The sequence below is a fragment of the Centrocercus urophasianus genome, unplaced genomic scaffold (assembly GCF_019232065.1).
Source record: "Centrocercus urophasianus isolate 14NV4802_14NV808 unplaced genomic scaffold, USGS_Curo_1.0 seq_54, whole genome shotgun sequence".
In the NCBI taxonomy this organism is placed as follows: domain Eukaryota; kingdom Metazoa; phylum Chordata; class Aves; order Galliformes; family Phasianidae; genus Centrocercus; species Centrocercus urophasianus.
The window spans coordinates 944,856-963,606 of record NW_024885133.1 but is presented as its reverse complement, the minus strand read 5'-3'; the positions used below and the strand labels follow the sequence as shown (position 1 = coordinate 963,606).

Here is an 18,751-nt window from a genome sequence, read left to right as displayed (position 1 = left end):
TCACCACAACGCTGAGCTGCCCCAGGAGCTCGCCAGGCTTCCTTCCACAGCGCTCCCGCTAACGCAGCTCATACAGCTGGACATTTCCCTTTGCGGTTCTTTCCAAATTCCTTACATTTTAGATTATATATCCTCGATTTTGATCTTTTGCTTTAAAAATGCATTCATTTGAAGCTTAATAGCGAAGGCTCAGTGCATCTGCCAGAGTTCCTGGCACAGCTAGTGTCCTGCAGGAGCCATTACTTTCCAGTGAGTCTCTAGAATTGCTTATTTACTTTCATTCGTATGCCAAAAATACTTTAAAATCAGGACAGTTTTTTCCAGTTACACAATCACCAGAAATATCTTGAATCCATACGCTTCCACTGTGGTTCAATAGTTAATCTGAAAGCAGTCAAAACAATTTATGAAGTATGCAAAAAGCGCTCTGTCCTGGGATGAAGGCTTCAGAAGCACAGCCCTGTGTGCTCACATCAACGAAGGCCACAAAGCCAAATCAGTTCCCACCCCATTATAGCAACACGGGGAAAAGCAACTGCAAAGCACCTTCCTGAGCAGCACCATCGCAGCCACTCACTTCCACAGACCCCTTCTTGCCCATCCATGCTGACTTTATTTACTGTTCTTGACAAAACAATGCAACATTTGACTTCTGACAAGCCGTGAGATTTAGGATACTGTTCCATGGGAGCTTTTCAATAAATTTTAGTTAATTAAGAACATTAGTGAGCAACAATGGCTGCTCCTACGCCTTTTGATTCACCAAAAGCGCCAACAAAACACAGTTTTTGGCTCTCCTGGTTTAAAAATCAGAGCCTCTCCCCTCCCCATCCCGGGGGCACAGGTGAGGAAGTGCACAACACCCACAGCACCATCTTCTGAAGCATCTCCTCAAAGAACTTTTTGGCGCCATTTGTTCTCCTTACTCATGCATATTTTAAATTCCCTTTTAAGTTTCAACGGTTTGCATGGGTGTAATTCAGAGCAGACTGGGGCCTTACATATTTTGCATACCAACTAGTTATGCGAGTCCAATTTCTGAAAAAGAGATTATATGAGCATTATGATGCAGTTGAGGAGTAACCCGCTGGAAAAAAAAAATACAAGAAAGGCAGAAGGGTTTGCTTTTTAATTTTAAGTGCATGTTCACAAATGAAAGCGAGAATTGTGCCCATCAACAATGGCCGGAACAGAATCAGCCCTTCTCCAAACCTACTGAGGAACCACCATTGTAATGTGTAGGTTTGAGTTACAGGCACTTTCTGCTTTCTGTGTATATATATGGCATCTAGGGTCTAAACGATATTGCAAAAGTAGAAATAGCACGATAAACCTTCAAAGCTGAAATAAAAAAGAACCTGTGTTTTAACTTAGCGCTGAGTATTTATACAGCCGGCACCGTTTAGTCCGGCATGTTTGAGCGAGTGCAAGTCTGTGGTTGCAGCTCTGTGTAAAAATATTGCAGCCTGCTCCTGCTTTAGGAACTAAACTTCAGTTCCCAATAGCTCCCTCTGTAATTCTCTTTCCAAATAAAAGGAAGAACTATTCCTGGCTCGTAACGGTGTATTTCTGTGGCTTCTTGAACTATAATGAAGGCAGTCTGGAATGTTAAAAATTACATGCTCAATGCCAATTCTTAACCCAGGGTAATTTAGGCTTTAAATGTTTTGAAGTTTACATTTTGAGTCTGTTATTGTACAACTTCTTAATTAAAATGTTGCTATAGTCCAGATCACTAATGCTTCTTGCTCGAAGATCCATTAACATCCATCTCAAAACCACTGCTTGGGGAGTTCGATAATTTTGGTATCCAGGACTAAGGCCATCTGCTTGGAAAGTTATTTGGTTTTTATTTGGCTGCTTCTAATTGTAGAAATTCAAAGACATCTTTGATATCCACTGGATTCCAACAGCAGAAACATCAGTTCTCTGTCAGTAACTTGTCTCTGCTGCAGACTAAACCTTGGTGCAGTTCAGGAAATGATCTGCTGAGCTCGTCCCTGGTGAATCGGGTTGGACAGTCCCCCGTGCATCACAGGGAAAACACGGAGCTCTGACGCTCATTACCACCTCTGTGTTTTTCCACTGAAATGTTACTACATGAGAAAAACGTGACAGCTTCACTTGGGGCTTCCAGATGTCATCATAAGTAACATCATAACGAATAACAGCAATTGTTGGGACTGATATCGGCCTGGATCTTCCTGTTGTGACCTGCAGCAGTCTGAAGGCTATGCCTTGAAATACACCTTCATATTTACGCATTTACATACGAAGGAGTGAGGCTGCAACCTGACATCCGCCCTCAGCTTAAGCTAAGAATCCTCTCATTCTGTGTGTAAACAGAGGGAACTTAGAGCAGAATCAGTGAGAGATCCCAAACGTGAACATCAACATCATAAGGATCATTTTTTGCTTCTTTTACTGGGGGAGGGCCAGAGCTGCTCCAGGTTTTGAAGGAGATTCCCTCAGGGTTTCCTCAGCAACACCCCTGAAACATCCACTGGCTGTAGGAACAGCCCAGCAGGATTGCAGAGGCTTAGTGATCATTCTGCACACTGAGGGGAAGTCAGCTTTCCAGCCACCACGATTCATGTGCTCTCATGTGCCAACAACATGGCAGCTATTTAATTACCTTCAGCCCAGGTTTAGATTCCTTTTTGGCCCAAGGCATTTGAAAATATTCACACATCTGTCTCCAAGACACAGCTTCAGTCCCAAGGCTTTAGCCATGAGCCACTAGGCAGTCTCTTGCATCCTTACCCTGAAGCAGGTCAGACGTCTCCTTAAAACCTACAGGACCCCACAGCACAAAGACCCTTACATGGGAGATAACACAGACACTGCAGTCTGGGAAGGCAGATTTCTAACAGCTGAAAACACCCTGTCCACCCTAAGCCTGTACAAAGTACCATTGCACAGCTATTATCCAATTTCCTTGTACTAATTATTGTACCATAACAACAATTTCCAGGGTGCATCCTAGAATTCTTACACGGCACCTTCCATGCGCTGTGAACGGCCACTAAGAGCTCAGACAAGCACAAATCTCCTGTCTGAGATCCAAACCCGCCAGACGAAGGGTACCCTGAAAAATCCAGATGGCCCCTATCTATCCTGTTTACACAGAGGTTTCAGCCTGACTTATCACCCTGACCTCAATATGATGTACTGAGGAGATGCAAACCCCTCTGACACAGCAGACTGAAGGTGCTCCCTTCCCACCAGCCACATGCTCTTATCATGCCAGCATGACACTTCAGCTCCATGCCTTATTTTCAGCTATGAATTTTGTTTTATTTTCAGGTCTAAGTAAAATTAAATGTTATTATTTCCACATAATCAAGGCGAAAATGGTTTCACTTTCTTTGAAGCTTTTTTATCTCCCTACAACTGGATTTGAATCTCTGACTTCATCACCACAACCCCAGAGCCATAACCACAAGGCCACATGGTCCCAGAGCTGTTTTTGGAGGTGGTAGAGATGTGAGTTATTTTTGAAGCTGCTAGCTATAAATTTCAGTTATATTTGAAGGAGGGTAGGTTGCTTTGAAAGCCCTCGGTGAGTCCATCCTTCAGCGACTACCAGGCAATTACTGAGGCCACTGGCATGGGCTGCAATGGAAGGCTGTGCTGCAGTTTCTACCATAAACCATCCAGTACAAACAAACAGCAATTGTGAACGACAGTTAAACTAATTGTCCTTGTTGGTATTACTATCCCAAGACGGGCTGTGACGCAGAAAGTCAATCTGCACAAAGTCAGTTTTTCATTACACTGAGCTCCAAATAGCATCAAAACAAGTCAATTTTAGACCGCTTGACTGCGCCTGATAAATGCAACCCAACCACCTCAATTCTTCTTTAAAAAGCCTTCACCCTGACCCTTCAGTTCATGATGCATTTTTGCACTTTTGGTTTCCTGCCTGGAAATAAATGTGAATCTGCTCTTGCACACCACTTCTTCCATAAACTACACCAACAGGTAAAGTGGCAAATGCTAAGAACTGTGATTAGAACTACAAAGATTGCATTTGCAAAGTAAAGACTGCTTGCCAAAATGATTCTTTGAATTTAAAAGACTTTCTTGCCAAGATCCATCCAAAGGGGGGTGCCCCAGGCATACCCAGAGCCCAATTGTTGGGTATGGCTTGAGATAAAAGCCCCGAACGAGCAGTGAATGAACAACAGAACACATTGCTAAAACTGCAAATCATTGAATTCATCTCTTTCATTTCTAGAAACTGTTTACATTTTTCTCGTCTCACAGCAGTAACTTTCAACTGCAAAAGTTAACCACATCTGTGTGAAATGTAGATAACTTTGGGAATGAAATGATTTCAATCAGAATAAGGGTCATCTGAGAGATGGTGGTAGTTACTCATTCAAGATCATGCTTGATACAACCAGCTCCCAGTTCAGTATTTCACTGTCTAATGAAATACTGATGTAGCAAACCACAGCTGCTCAAGCAGTGTTATCAATAGCAGTAAAACAGGTGCTAATTTTACTCTCTGCCTCATGCTGTACATGATATTTGCCACTGGAGATGCCTTCACACAATAGCCAGGGCCTGCACGCAATAGCAAAAACAAAAATGACAGAGATGGTCAACCCAAATCCAGAATCGTGTATATTTTTTTATTTTTATAAGGCATAATCTAACGTAATGATTCAGGACATGACTGAGGATAATGAAGGACTGAAGAGAGTCCTTTAAGAAAGAAAGTGAAAATAGGAGGGAATTCCACAAATCAATAGGGCCGGAGTGGGATTAAACGTAATTGCCCTGGCTCAGAACTGGCCATATCATCTCAGAATGGGATGAACTGTCCACCACACCCTCCTTTAAGTGCAAACAGAGCCCTGCAGTGCTTAAATCTGCAGGAGAATAAACATAACTTCCCAGCAAGGAAATAAAAGGGCAGGGAAATCACCGCACCGCAGTCAACCTGCAGCGGCCTGGTCTGTGTCTCCCAGCTCTGGGATGAGGCACAGCAGGTTCCTGTTCACGTCTCGGGTGCATGGATAACTTCAGGCTGGTGATGGCCCAGGTAATGATGGAAATGCTCCTCAAAAATTAGCCACTCACTGAGCTCCACTGTTCTGGAGTTAGCATCTATGATTCCAGGTCATCGCTACCACCGGACATGGGAAGATGCTGGTGGTGAGGTTAACATAGCGTACGTACTGCACAGTATGTAAACATACTGAAAAATGTCAGCTCGGGAGAAAGCAGATCCTCCTTTTTGAAGGTCACATCTCTTCTGACACTGGAAAGCATTTCTGGAAGGATGATTTGCCTTGGAATCGCAGAGAGAAGTCAGAGGAGAAAAACCCACAGAGGACCAACGCTGTGCATGGAACGCAGAGGTGAAGGCACTGATGGAGTGCAGCAGACCTGTCCTGCAGCCCCTGACGAAGCGAGCGGCCAGAGGGGCGTTCAGCCCTCCTGGAACGGTTGGAGAGCAGCTCACAACGCCGTGCTGTGCGTTTCCAGGAAGGAAAGGTCGCTCCCGGAGCTTAAGAAAACTGTCACAAAAATCTCGAAGGAAAAAAGGAAAAAAAAAAACAACCCAACCAACCCCACACACACAACCCACCAAACAAACAGGGAAAACATTTCACGAGAACCCATCTTTGGAAAAACATGAAAATATTTTTCCATCCAGAGAAATAACTATAAATAATGTTCGAACTATTAAAAGGGTGAGCGCAGAGAAAAAGGGCTTATTTATATAGGAGCGTTTTGTGCTGTTTCAGTCTAATTTGTCACCGATGTAGGAGCCTCATACGTTCGCTGGAGGAAATCCAGAGCTTTCAAAGGTTTTCTGTCAGGCCTTGACAAGCTGCCAGCTTTTTTAATGGAGCCGAGCAGTCTCAAGCCTGTTGTTCTCAGAGATTTTGCGAGCCAGGGCCGCATGTTAGCAGGAAACAGAGCCAAGTGGGCTTCCTGAGCGTCTGAGAGAGGAAACACTGTAATAAGCATGGAGGCTGTGGTTAAAAATAACCCCGGTATATAAGGGCCGGCAGGATCCCCTCGCGCTCACTCACACACGCCGCTGCCTCTTGGCCGGCTGCTGCGCGCCGATTCCATGCGAATGAGACATCGCCATGGCGGAGAGCAGGTGGCTCTGAGCGAAGGGAGGCGCAGAACCGCCTGGGGAGACGCAGGGCGCAGGCTGCCCTCCTTCGTGCCCTTCTGCCTCCTGCGGGGCAGAGCGCGGCCGGGCCGCAGCGTTTCGGTAACTAACTTTAGGGCGAAGTAAAAGTTGTGCTGAAAAATAACCCTGTTCTCTGCGATGTGAAACCCAGAAAAAGGGAAGAGGGTGAATCACACCGCTCTTGAGCAAGAGGAGAAAGGGCCCCCGAATTGTCACCACCCCCAGGCCCAGCACGGGCCAAGCAGAGACCAATGCAGCAACCGCACGGCAGCACCAATCTGCGCCCTGCAGTGCCGGCGCTTTGCTCGTGCCGAGCTGCGGCCACCCTCAGCGTGCAGAGCCCCAGCCCTTCAGCCCTTCTCTCCCAAAGGCAACCATTTTATTTGCAAATATGGGGTGAAATCCTGACTGTTGCTGGGCAAATTCGTGCCCCGTTTTCCCTGCCGAAACCGAACACTAAAATCCACACTGAACGCCACTCTGAACCCTTCTTTGTAGCTCGCGTTATGCTGTAATTGGCAAAACACATTCTTCCCAGGCTTGTATTTTTATTGCAAACATTTATTTGGCACTTTGTGTGGCAAATGAAAAGAAAATTTCACAACTCGTTCTACAAAGTTGCATTGTACGAGGCCATCTCTCAAAAAGAATCGTATTGCTCAAGAATAGCTGCAACCGTTCAAGGGATTTCAACAGCGTTCTGCTCTTGAACTGTAATTGCTGTATATATATATCTGCTATAGCACCAAATATCAATAACTTTGACTGTTGTCAAACCTGAAGTTTGGCGCTTAATTGCACCATGGAGCTTGTTGTCAGCACTGTGACGTTCCTTGAGGGCACATCAGCTGAGCTATGTGGTGTGCAGATAACTGAGCAGAACTTCTGTTTCTGGAGAGAAGGCATTTCTATGCAGCACATAGCACAGTTCTTCAGATCAGAGGCAGCCAGGAATTTCAATGTATAAATACCCAAAAAGGATGGCTTTTATAGCTCAAAAAAGAAAAAAAGTAGCTGCAACAGACGTAATCCCGCAGGAAACAGCATGTCCCAAAATATCTGACTGAGATTTCAAAGCTTAATCATGATGATACAACTAATTGCAATGATGGGAAATATAAATATATGTACCATTCTGAATGCAGTGATGTAAGTCTGAGAAGGGCTTCACAGCCCAGGAAGACACATGAGATCAGCTGCTCTACCCATACAGCCTACCATGCAGAGATGCCAGTCTTCCTCTCCCTGGCTAATTCACTATGCTCTGATTCATACTTCCATGTATTCAAACAGGGAAAGTAATTCCAGGCGGCAGCAATACCAATTAACAGTGTCACAGTTAACGAAATGCTTGCTCCAGTATTTCCCATTACACAACTGCAGGACATATGACTAATAAGTAATACAGGTGCAGTACAAAGAAGGCATTTTTTAAATGAGAACTGAACCCCACATGCTCATCACGCTAAACAAGGCTTTCCACCCTACACCCTATATGAACTCCTACTTGGAGTATTTGGTGACTTATCCTCTACTTATCAGATATAACCACCACCTATAAAAATGCTCTGCATGTCAATGACAGGAGATTAAAAAAAAAAAAAGCTTTCTGAGTAATGCTCTGCTCGCGTCTGACTTTGAGCTTTGTCCAGTTGTCCCTCCCCATCCCCCAGTTAAAAACTGTGAACTTCAAAGTGACAAAAACTGTGCTAAGAAAGCCATCTGCATCTGCCATGCTGACTCAGACTGCAACAGATCTTACAAATTAAAAAGAAAAGCACATCTGATTGGTTCTTTGAAGTTCCCTCAAACAGAATTTTTTCCTTCATTAATTAAACCCCAAACACAGTTCTTACTCCTAAACCCAGTTAACTTTGCACGCCTTACAACATTACTAATGATCCCAAATGGACACAAGAGATAATACATCATTTTACTTTTTCGCCTGCCTTCTCCAGTAAACGATGTCAGTTCTTTCCTAAAACAAAGTCCAGGAAAGAAGCAACAAGTCTGAAATCTCACAATGCCACTCTTACCTTGTTCCAGGACAAAGTGGGATTTTTCCTTCTACCATGCTCTGTCTCAAAGCTCCCAAAGCAACACGAATGCTCCCCATGGGCTGCATTAATACTGCTGTGCTGATACAGCTCACCTGGGTGAAAGCACTCCAGGTGTTTTCTGGCCTCTATCACAACCCCACTGTTCCACCTCCTGATTACTGACACCGCAATAAAAACTACTTGGAAACAATAGAAAACTGTAGCTCATAATTTGTGCCTGATAATTTAGGCAGTTTCACTGATAAACGTGACAGTACAGTTTTTGAAACTGTGGTATCATTTCACAGCTCTGTACAAGAAAAGAAAGATTCATCAAATGTGTTTTTAATTGACAGCTGAAAGGGACATCTGCAATCCAACAACACACACGTGTCAGAAGTGCTGGCAGAAGCACAACTGCACACCTAATCAAAGCTGGTAATTAAAAAACTGGGGCAAACTCTGTGCGTCTGAAGAGCCCCCGAACCGAAAATGACAAAAGAAGATTTATAGCTGAACGCTGTCATCCCTCACAAGGCAAACTTGAGTTAAAATACATACTCACAATTAAATTCACAAAACATCTGAATTTTGCATGATTCACTGAACCATTACCGTACTTTAATCACAGGGGCAGTATTTCCTCGTGCATTTCTGAGAAAGCTTTTATAGTAGACTTATTTATTGTGATGGACTTTAAGCTTAATTTTCCTTTGTGCCCAGGGAAGTCTGCAGTGGCTGAAAGTATCAGCAACGGCTGATGTTTGTTCACCTTCCAGATGAGTTAATAAGGCTTCACCAGAGTGAATTAGGATTGCCATCGGAACGAGTGGACATGATAGACCTGTCAATAGTAATGCTGAAAAAGCAGAAGTAAGCACAACAAAATATTTCTGTTCTCTCTTTGAGAAGAAGCCAGATGCTGCATTCAGATCAGACAATAATGATGTTGAAATACTTTCCATTCCAGTAACTAAGGAGGATGTTAAAACAACTGCTGCTCAGCTCAAACAAGATTAAGTTGCCAGGTCTGGGTAACTTATAAGTGAGTGTTTCAGAAGAACCAACTAAGGACATATCCAGATGGTTAATGTTTATTATCAATCAATTTCGGAACAGTGGGGAAGCCCCAGGTGACTTGAAGAATGTTAATATTATGTCAATATATTTTAACAGGGTAAACAGAACGGCCCACATAGGCTCCTCTGCGCCATAAAAACGTGGGCAAAATAGTGGAGAGATTTGATGCGGTTCAAGAATGATGAACAGAGTTGCTTTAGTTAATGACAATGGCTTTTAACTGCACTTTAAATAAGGCAGCAGTGTTGATGCAACGAGCCACTCGTGCCTTGTGCAATGTGATTTTCACATTAAGAAACAAGAACATGACAAATCAATATGGTGCGCACACGCACATTGGTCCAAACGTAAGTTGGCACATCTTGAAAGCTAATTTAATTTTTAATCCAGCAGGTTTATTAGTTCTTTATCTCTTTCAGGGCCACTTACAATTCAGCATTGTTAACAATGACCTGGAAGAAAACAGAAATCGTTACTGATAAAGTCGTAGATGGCAAAGATCAAGGAAGTGCTGCAGAGATGGCTGCTGTCAGACGCCTCAGAGGGAAAGGTTTTGAGAACATACACACAGCTGAGAAGGAAATCACAGACACACAAAAAGGAAAATGTGCCGTATCAAAGGCGTGATGAGCCCCAGGAGCTCCATGCTATCAAAGAGATGGAGGTCTGCCTTCCCCTTTAGGTCCTCGTACAGGAAAAGCTCTGGTAAAAACGGCTCCTTTATCAAATTAATTTGTGATGTTACTTTAATTACCAAAAAAAGGCCTATGGGATTAAATCACTCTTCAACATTGAGAGATGCCTATCTTAAAAACACCTGTACAGTTCCTTCATGTGGTAGTTCACATCATTTTACTGACTTCTTCTTTGATATCAGACTTTTGAAAACACGAATTCAGAGTCTGAGAAAGAAAAAGACAGAAAGACAGAAGACAGAAAGACAGACAGACAGACAGACAGAAAGAAAGAAAGAAAGAAAGAAAGAAAGAAAGAAAGAAAGAAAGAAGGAAGGAAAGAAAGAAAAAGACAACAGAATGGTGGCAGTTTGGGACAGAGATACGGCGTCTGTGCCTCCTGCGCACGCAGTGCTTGGTCACAGCATCGCCCGCGGTGCCGAGAGCTCCAAGCTCAGCCCTTTCCCCGCTGCCATGATAGAGGCTGAGGTGCAGCAGGACGCCCTGAGAACCGTCCCACGTGAAAGCAGCTCTGTTTGTTTGTTTGTTTGAGCTGTGCGATGACTCAGAGCCGCAGAAGCCAGGTGACGTGTGGGCATCTCCCCAACCGCTCCAGCTGCAGTTTCACCACGGGTGCACTTCATCGCCCCAGCTCTCAATCCTTTATTTCGTGACTACAATCCCTTCACAAGTTTCCCTTGATGTAAAAGCAACAACAGAGATCAGCAGCAACACCTCGAAAAACCAACGCTGTCGTTCAGAAATGGTAGAGCCTGTGTTTGCTTTGGCTGGAAGACAAATCACACATCATTTAGTTCTCCTCTACCCACGACAGATTAAGAAATACTTCTAATCTCACATTCTTTGCTTCCCCACACCAGTGGCATCACTCCTTTCCTATGCTGCCGTTAGTGAGATCAGTGCCAGGGTCTCCATATCAGACATTTTAAATAACCATTGCGTACAGCAATACACAAATAAATTAATGAAGCCGGAAAATGTCAGCACTTGATTGCAGATCCGAGGAAGGTCATGGCAGAGCTGTGCCCAATTTGTACAGCACGGTGACTCACAGCATAAATAAATTCTCACATGCCTCTCACCAGGTTTAATATAGCTATCGTCTGGTAGCTCTGTAGCCTTATTGGAAAACAAAAAGAAACGAAAGGCAGTGAATCCATTATTTCACCAGCTCAGCTTTCATCCTCCCTGCCCATTAAACGTCCCTTTTATGAAAAGAAAAGGGACGCAGCTGGGTGGCAGAGCTCTGCTACCAACAAACGTCCTCACAGCGCTGACTGGAAGACAGCGTCCAGCCGAGCTGCTGCGAACGTACATGGAGTTGTATATCCTAGAAACAAAATATTTTGCTATAGCTATTGCTGAAATCACAAGCACATAAACTGACACAGACATTCAGGGTGTGTTATCGAGGGAACATTCACATTCATTCTGAATTCATCAGAGTGTATTTTCTTGGCTGACTCACAGCGCCATATATACGTATTGTGCACTTACTAACATTTTATTAGAGGAAAAGAGTTTACATTGAAAGATTACACAAGTGTGACATTGCACAGCGATGAGTCACACATCTTTGTGTACTTCGTTACCATGCATTCGGTGTATTGATTCTGCTCCAGTCACAGAAGTTTGGCTGCTCCTCCTGGCCATCCTGCGAACTTTCAGAGTAAAAAGTATAGAAAGTTATACAAGAGATATTCGTTATGTTAAAACATGTGCAGCTATTGAAAAGAGCATTTATTCCCCCTAGCAACTGTGCTTTCCTGGGATGGGCTTTAGCGAACACGCTCAGAATGCTCCTTGAGATCCAGAACCCATCACTCCTTCCCCTCTCGGGGCACACAGTACATAAAAGCAAGGGTTGTTCTACATTTTTTCTCATCTATAAGGCAGAAATTCTTTTAGAATTGATCGCAAAGAAAATATGGAGGAGGTGCGGGGGAAGCGCGGCTCTTTCCCTGAAGCTGGCTTTCAAAGAATCTCTCTATCCGCAATAGATCATCATTTTTCCTCATTTCAGAATTGCCACTTTTGCTCTTTCTGTCCTGGACGGCTGCCAAGCAGCTGCGATTCTCAAAGGCAGCAGCCTGGGGCACATTATCAAAAATTACTGGAGAATCGTTCCTTAAGAGCGGGCACTGGGGCCACAGGCCGAGGCAAGGGAGCACAGCATTCCCCTCGGAAACATTCAGCCCAAGACCAGAATTTGGCGACGGCCAAAGGAGAGCTCAGGAGCTCCTTGCGTTATCTCTGTCCTTGTAGCATAAGGAAACGTTGCTTTGGGTGCTTTGTGCAGCAAATGGGAACTGCCCGAGCCCAGAGCTCCCGCTGCTCGCACGGCTCCGGCCCAGGAAGCACCGAGCGGCTCCGACGGCACCGCCGGGAGCATCGGGGCGGAGGGCAGCCGCTGCGGGAGGGGAGCGAACCCCCACCCCCTCGCGGTGTCTGCGGGCCGCGGGCTCACCGCCATCACCCCGCGTCACGGACAGCCCCCCACAGCCTCCGACCCCAATCCCCACGGGGGTCCCACAGAGACGCAGAGCCATCAGTGCCACGCGCGGGGACCCTACACCCCCGGCACCCCGTGTCCGAAGTGTCTGTGTCTGTATGTGTGCATATATGTGCGTGTGTGTGCACGTATGTGCGTTTATGTGCGTGCGCATGTGTGTGTGCATGTCAGTGCCTGTCTGTGAGCGTGTGTGTGTGTGCGTGTCCGTGTGTATGCACGTACGTGTGTGCGTGTGTCTGTGTACGTGCGTGTGTCTCTGTGTGCGCGTGTTGGGGGGGTCCCGGCTCCGCTCCCCGCGCTGGGGGCCGGTCAGGGGCCGCCGTTGGGCCCCGCTCCGCTCCGCCCCGCTCGGGCTGCGGCCGCCGCCGCCGCGTCCTTTTATACCGGGGCTAAATTTAGGCTGCGCTCGAGCCGCTGCCTCCCCGCCCGCCCCGTCCGGGACGCGTTTCCTCCGCTCCCTGCAATTGGCCTGAGGGCGCCCGCGCCCGCGTTATAAGGTGGGAGGGCGGCTCTGCGCGCCGCGTCCCGCCCGGCCGCACCATGGCGCTGAGCGATACCATCCTGCCCTCCTTCGCCACCTTCGCCAGCCCCTGCCGCGAGAAAGCGCTCCACGAAGTGAGTGCGGCACCGGCCCGGCCCGGCCGAGCCCCGCTGAGCCCCCGCGGCTCTGCCCGCCCCGCTGCCCCCGACCCCCGCTCCCGGCCGCACCGCTAACCTTCTCCCTTTTCTTTCTTCCCCCAGAGGTGGAAGTGCGAGCAGGAGGCCAAGGCCCCCGGCGGCACCTGGGGCGACCTCTCCCCGCGCAAAGAGGATGAAGACCTCAACAACGTGCTGGATTTTATCCTTTCCATGGGCAGCGACGGCTACGGCCAGGGGGCTGCCGGCGGGGACTTTCCCCCCGCGCAAGGGGAGAGCGGAGGCTTCTACCAGACAAACCCGAACCCGGGATGCTACAACGCCCTGGAACAGGGCAGCCCCCCGCCCTACAGCGCCGGCATCGCTCCCGAGATGATCCGCCCCGAGATGGACTCTGACTACTGCCCAGCTGGCAGCGTGCACGGGCGCTTCTTCGTGACACCCAGCTTTGGGGCTCCGCAATTTGTGGACAGCATCAAGCCCGAGCCTGACATGGACAGTTATGGGCCAGTCCTGGGTCTGGTGCCGCAGGCTTGCCCGAAGATCAAGCAGGAGGGCAGCGCGACCTGCATGATGGCCTACGAGCAGCCACGGGTGGCCAACTCCCCTCAGATCCCCGGTGCCGAGACACCACCGCTGAGCCCCGACGACCTCATGGTGAACGACTGCCACACGCAGATGATGTGCCCCTCGTCCTTCCAGCAGAGCTACCACCCGCCCTCCGGCTTCCACCACCCGCAGACCCACCTCCAGTACCAGAACACCTCCCAGTACGGCCTTTTCGAGGACAGCCTGCCCCTCCAGCCCTCAGCTCCCCGGGGCATGCTCACCCCTCCATCCTCCCCGCTGGAGCTGCTGGACTCCAAGCCGAAAAGAGGCCGGCGCTCCTGGCCCCGCAAGAGGACGGCCACGCACACATGCACGTACGCGGGCTGTGGGAAGACCTACACCAAGAGTTCACATCTGAAGGCCCACCTGCGGACACACACAGGTAAGCTCGGCCAGGTGGGATGGCTGCCTGCTGGAGTGGTTTGTGGCGGTGTGAGCTTTAATCCTGTAGTCTCCCAGTCCCCGGAGCGCTCACAGCTGGGCTGTGACAGGTGGTCAGACCGAGGGCGTCTGTCTGGGGGTCAGGGCTGCTCCGAGGGCGGCTTTCAAGGCCCTTTCTCAGCGGGTTCTCAGGGCGGTAAAGGAATCGGCAGAGCGGTGTTGTGGCTCTGTAGTGGATCTGCCCGTGGAAGGGAAGGGCTCGGTGTCGTGCGCTGGGATGAGGCTGTGTGACGCTGCCCGGGGTGGGAGCGCCGCGCTGAGTCACGCTCTGCTTCCCTGACAGGTGAGAAGCCGTACCACTGCAACTGGGAGGGCTGCGGCTGGAAGTTCGCCCGCTCCGACGAGCTCACGCGCCACTACCGCAAGCACACCGGGCACCGGCCCTTCCAGTGCCACCTCTGCGACCGGGCGTTCTCCAGGTCGGACCACCTGGCCCTGCACATGAAGCGGCACATGTAGCCGCGGGGCCCAGCGGACAGTGAGCCTTGTGAGCTGCTGAGGTGCAGAACGCTCCGAACCTGTAGCTGGTACTACGTGGGGAGGCACCGCGCTCCGGCCGCCAAGGATTGGACACAAGGAGACCCAGCCGGCGTCTCCTGCACAGAACCTGACGAGGCGGCGTCTGCGAATCTGCCCGCGCCGTGCGGGGAGGACGGGGGTTATTTATGCAGCTTCTGTGAAGGGTGAACTCCGTGAGACTCCATACAGATTGTATAGAAGAAGCTGTAAATATCTTCTTTTTCTGTTCCGGCTCTAAGTGCCCTAAGCTTAATGAGACAATGTTTGTATGGAAACTGCCTGAAGTTGACCCTAGGAGAGATTAAGTGAATGTTACTGTAGCTCGATGTTATTTTAGATCTTGGCTGAAGGCATGGCTAAGAGAACACTCCTATTGTTAGACTGTTTGTTTCACAGGTGCAATAATACTCATGTTTGCCATGATCTACACTAGAAGTACAGGGCTTGATGTCTTGTAAGAAAATAACCTATTTTACTGTAATTTTTTTATATATTGTAAATAATTTTATACAGTGAGAAATATTGTATATGTAAATAGAAGACAAATGGGTATTTTGCCTATTTCTGTTTTTATAAAAACGTGGTTTTTCAATGTTTGAAAACATTTCATCTTTTTAATAAAACAAGTTTTTAATTGCTGTGGTTCATCCTTGTCCTTCGGGGTCCCCCCACTCCTTTCCCCACAGCCACCGCGCTGTGCTTGGAGCCCTCACTGTGAGAGCACCGCCAGCAGCCGGGCTGCAGGTTTGTCTGTAGGTTTGTTGGGGCTGCAGGTTTGTCAGAGCAGATAACGGAGGACAGCAAACACGAAACCACGCGGTGCTGCATCAGAAAATCAGACAGGAACGTCGCTCAGATTCAAAACGCTTCCTAAAAATGGTTAAGTAAGCAGCGCTGTAATTTCAGTCTCATTTCTAGTTTATGCTGGACTGCTTTAATAGCATCCTTAATGTTTTCCAGATGCAGTTACAGTTTCGCCAGCAGTGTGTGGGTTTTTACTATAAATTTAAACACTGCATTTTTGTAATTACGGAGGCTTATTTTAAGGCATCCTCGTACATAAATTACTGCCGCTCTCCAGAGCTCGGTGCAGAATTCCAATAGAACAGTGGTGGAATTTAAACATAAATTCACAGCGCAGGTTCAAATACCTTCATAACTCATTCCCAAAAACCGAAATTCACCTCGTAATTCTGAGTCGTACCCGGCTCTCAGCAGCTAAGAAAGGTATTCACTGTTCTGGAGGAGAAGTGAAATAGTGATCAGGAGCCTGAAAACTGCTTTGCTCTGAAGTGGATGGTGCTGCAGCTCCGGCAGTGCACGGCTCCTCCGCAGATGTAAATGAGATCATCACTCCACATGCTGTATTTATGCAATTACTCTGCAGCTCTAATGAGGATCCTCTGGTTTCCCAGCAGCAGTTCAACTGTGAGCCCTGATGCTGCTGCACCAAACTCACTGTTGTTAAATGCAGAGGTTTAACTTAATATCAGAGCACTTTTCCTTCACACTGGAGCACTTGCAGCAGTTTGATTCCAGTCTGGACTGTGACTTTTTCTGCCTTCACAGTGCAGAACACAGGAATGGAATCAGCAGGAATACATGGAAAGTACAAAAATAGAGGTCCTTCTGTGACAGCAAAGCCTGCAGTTGTTCATGTGGAACAGATGTACTTTGGGCTTCTAATCATCCACATGGAAGAATGAGTTCCACATTTCACTTTTATAGCTCTTTCAAAGTGAAATATAAGGGAGATTTAACATTTCTTCATTAAAAACAAAACTCATGTATTTGCTAGAGAAAAAAAAAATTGCACAATCTAATTCCAGAAAGTGAGGATGACTGAAAGGCGCCCTAAACTGAGCACATGCAGCATTGCGACAGTTCGAGGTATTTCCTTCTCTTTCCCCATAGCTGAAGATTTTCAGATTTCAGCACAGCTTTTGGCGCTCAGAACCTTCAGGAAGGAATCCTCACCCCTCCGCTCCCCATCGCGCTCTGCCTTTGCTCTGTGGGAAGAGCTGGGAATGTTTGGGCCTTGGCAGGTGTTGGTGCCACTTTGCTCAGCGCCGCTCGGCGATGGAGTGAGAAGCTCGGGGAGAGGAGGCACCTCAGTCGCCCTCATCTCAGCCCCAGCGCCGCTCTCCAGCACTGGGGCAGAGCCTGGGAGCTCCAGAGCTCCTCACCAACCTCCGTGGGATCAGGACGCTGGGCTGCGTGCCCTTGGCCACCCTGACATGGGGGAGGGGCAGCTACCACCCAACGGGTGCAGAGCTGTGAGCCCTGCGCCGTCTGCACACACAGATAAAGCACACAACACCCCCAGCCCTCCAGTCAACGCCTGCTGCTCCTGTGCAGCACAGAGCGCGACCGAACCGCCGAGCGATTTGAGTGGAAGGACCCTCAGGTGTCACCCTGTGCCGCTCCCCAGCACTGAGGCCTGCAGCCCTCGCTGTCCCGGAGCTCCTGGGTTCGCTGGGCTCTGGCTGGCAGCCTGCACTGCCCGCTCCCCTCGCTCGCAGGGCTCCAGATGAGGCCCTGTTATCTCACATCATAACCAGCGTTGGAGATGCCACCTATAAACCAGCGGGTTGTGACCGAGGTGCTTTCAGATGTGGTGCAATGCATCTGAACGTAGGGGTATATCTGAGCAGAGGGCCATCCCCTTACAGAGAAACATAAATGCAAGACATATCAAGAAATATCAATGCGGACCTGTGAAGACAGGGGGATGAGGGGCACAACTCAGTAACCCAGTAAAGGTTCATCACCAACTCTGTTCTAATTGCCAGAGGGAGGGAACGTCTGAGAACTGCAGTGTGGTCGTCACAGGAAGCTGCAGCTTTGTGAATCTCAAGATAATCTCATAGCAGAAGAAAAAGAGATGCTGATCTCATCTCTCTCATATTCTATTATGAGTAACTGCCAACTCTTTTGTTAATTGCTTCAAATTAGTACATCCAGTGCGTGGTGTGGCTCCACCGGCCCACGGTGCGTCCATTGGCAGCAGGAGAGCACCAGCGCTCCGCAGAGTGTTCATGGCAGCACATCACCGTCATTGTCAGAGTGAGTTTGATGGAGGTGAAGGACCCACAGCCCCGAGCAGCTCCTGGAGCACACGGGGACCATGGAGGGGCGGGAGGAACTGCCTGCACCATCAGCACCCCAGATGGGACGATGGGAGAAAAAAAGGTGCTGTCAAACCCGATAGGAGGAAACAAAGAGTCCGTTGTAAACAACATTTTCACACATACTCTTATGAGATACCACAGAGATGGGCTCAATCTACTTGCAAGATAGATTGGTAGATTAGATAGAGCAAGCCGAGCACAGAAACGAACAAATCCTGCACAATGTTCCAAGTGAAAGTTGTAGCAAACACTGCTGAGCGTGAGCACAGCCCGCAGCCTCGGGGCTCCATCCATCCCACACCGCAGTCGGGGCGTTGCGCTCCGATGCTCTGCGGAGCGCCTGCACTGCGCTGAGCCCACATTGCTCTGCAGAGAGCACCGCAGCGCTGAGCTGCACCGAGCTCAGCCCGGCCTGCTCCCAAAGTCAGGGGGTTAGACCCCAAAATGGGAGCTGGGGCAGAACCCTCCTGCTGTCCTGCGGGCTCCCAGTGAAGCGCAGGGGATGGCAGCAGGGAGGGCAGGAGTTGTAAGCGGGGCGGTTGTTGCCCCACTCAGGGTTGGGGGATTTCAGCCCTCGGCTGCTGGCGGCCATTTGCAGGCTGCCTCCAAACGCTGCCTCCCGCTCACCCGCGGTCCTCTGTCCACAAGAAGTGCCAAAAAAAGTTTGTCCATTCTTCAAATTATAGGATTGTGTGGTTCTGTGGTTTTCTGTGGTAGAAACTCTGTGGTTTCCATAGCTATTTTGTGCACCTATAACAGAGAGTGGCTGTTAAGCTTTGCTTAAATTTAATTTTCTGAGCCAGAATCCCAAGCGTTAGCAATTTCTTTTGCTATATTTAAATAAAACAAACGCAACAAAGTCATGTAGCCATCGCCATGGTAACGAGCAGTGTTGGGGGAAACACAAAGAGGTAAATTCAACTCAA

General features: G+C 48.3%; 1 protein-coding gene across 2 annotated transcripts; it reads left to right on the top strand.

The window, feature by feature from the left end:
- Positions 1-13,022: 13,022 nt before the first annotated feature.
- Positions 13,023-15,272, top strand: KLF2 (Kruppel like factor 2). Of its 2 annotated transcripts, XM_042835733.1 has the most exons (3): positions 13,023-13,104; positions 13,231-14,116; positions 14,459-15,272. In XM_042835733.1, exons 1-3 carry the CDS (start codon positions 13,030-13,032, stop codon positions 14,632-14,634), a joined length of 1,137 nt encoding a protein of 378 aa, XP_042691667.1. In that variant the 5' UTR covers positions 13,023-13,029; the 3' UTR covers positions 14,635-15,272. The 2 variants fall into 2 exon arrangements, with proteins under 2 accessions (XP_042691667.1, XP_042691666.1); XM_042835732.1 differs by lacking the exon at positions 14,459-15,272 and having other exon boundaries at positions 13,231-14,450.
- The last annotated feature ends 3,479 nt before the right edge of the window (positions 15,273-18,751 follow it).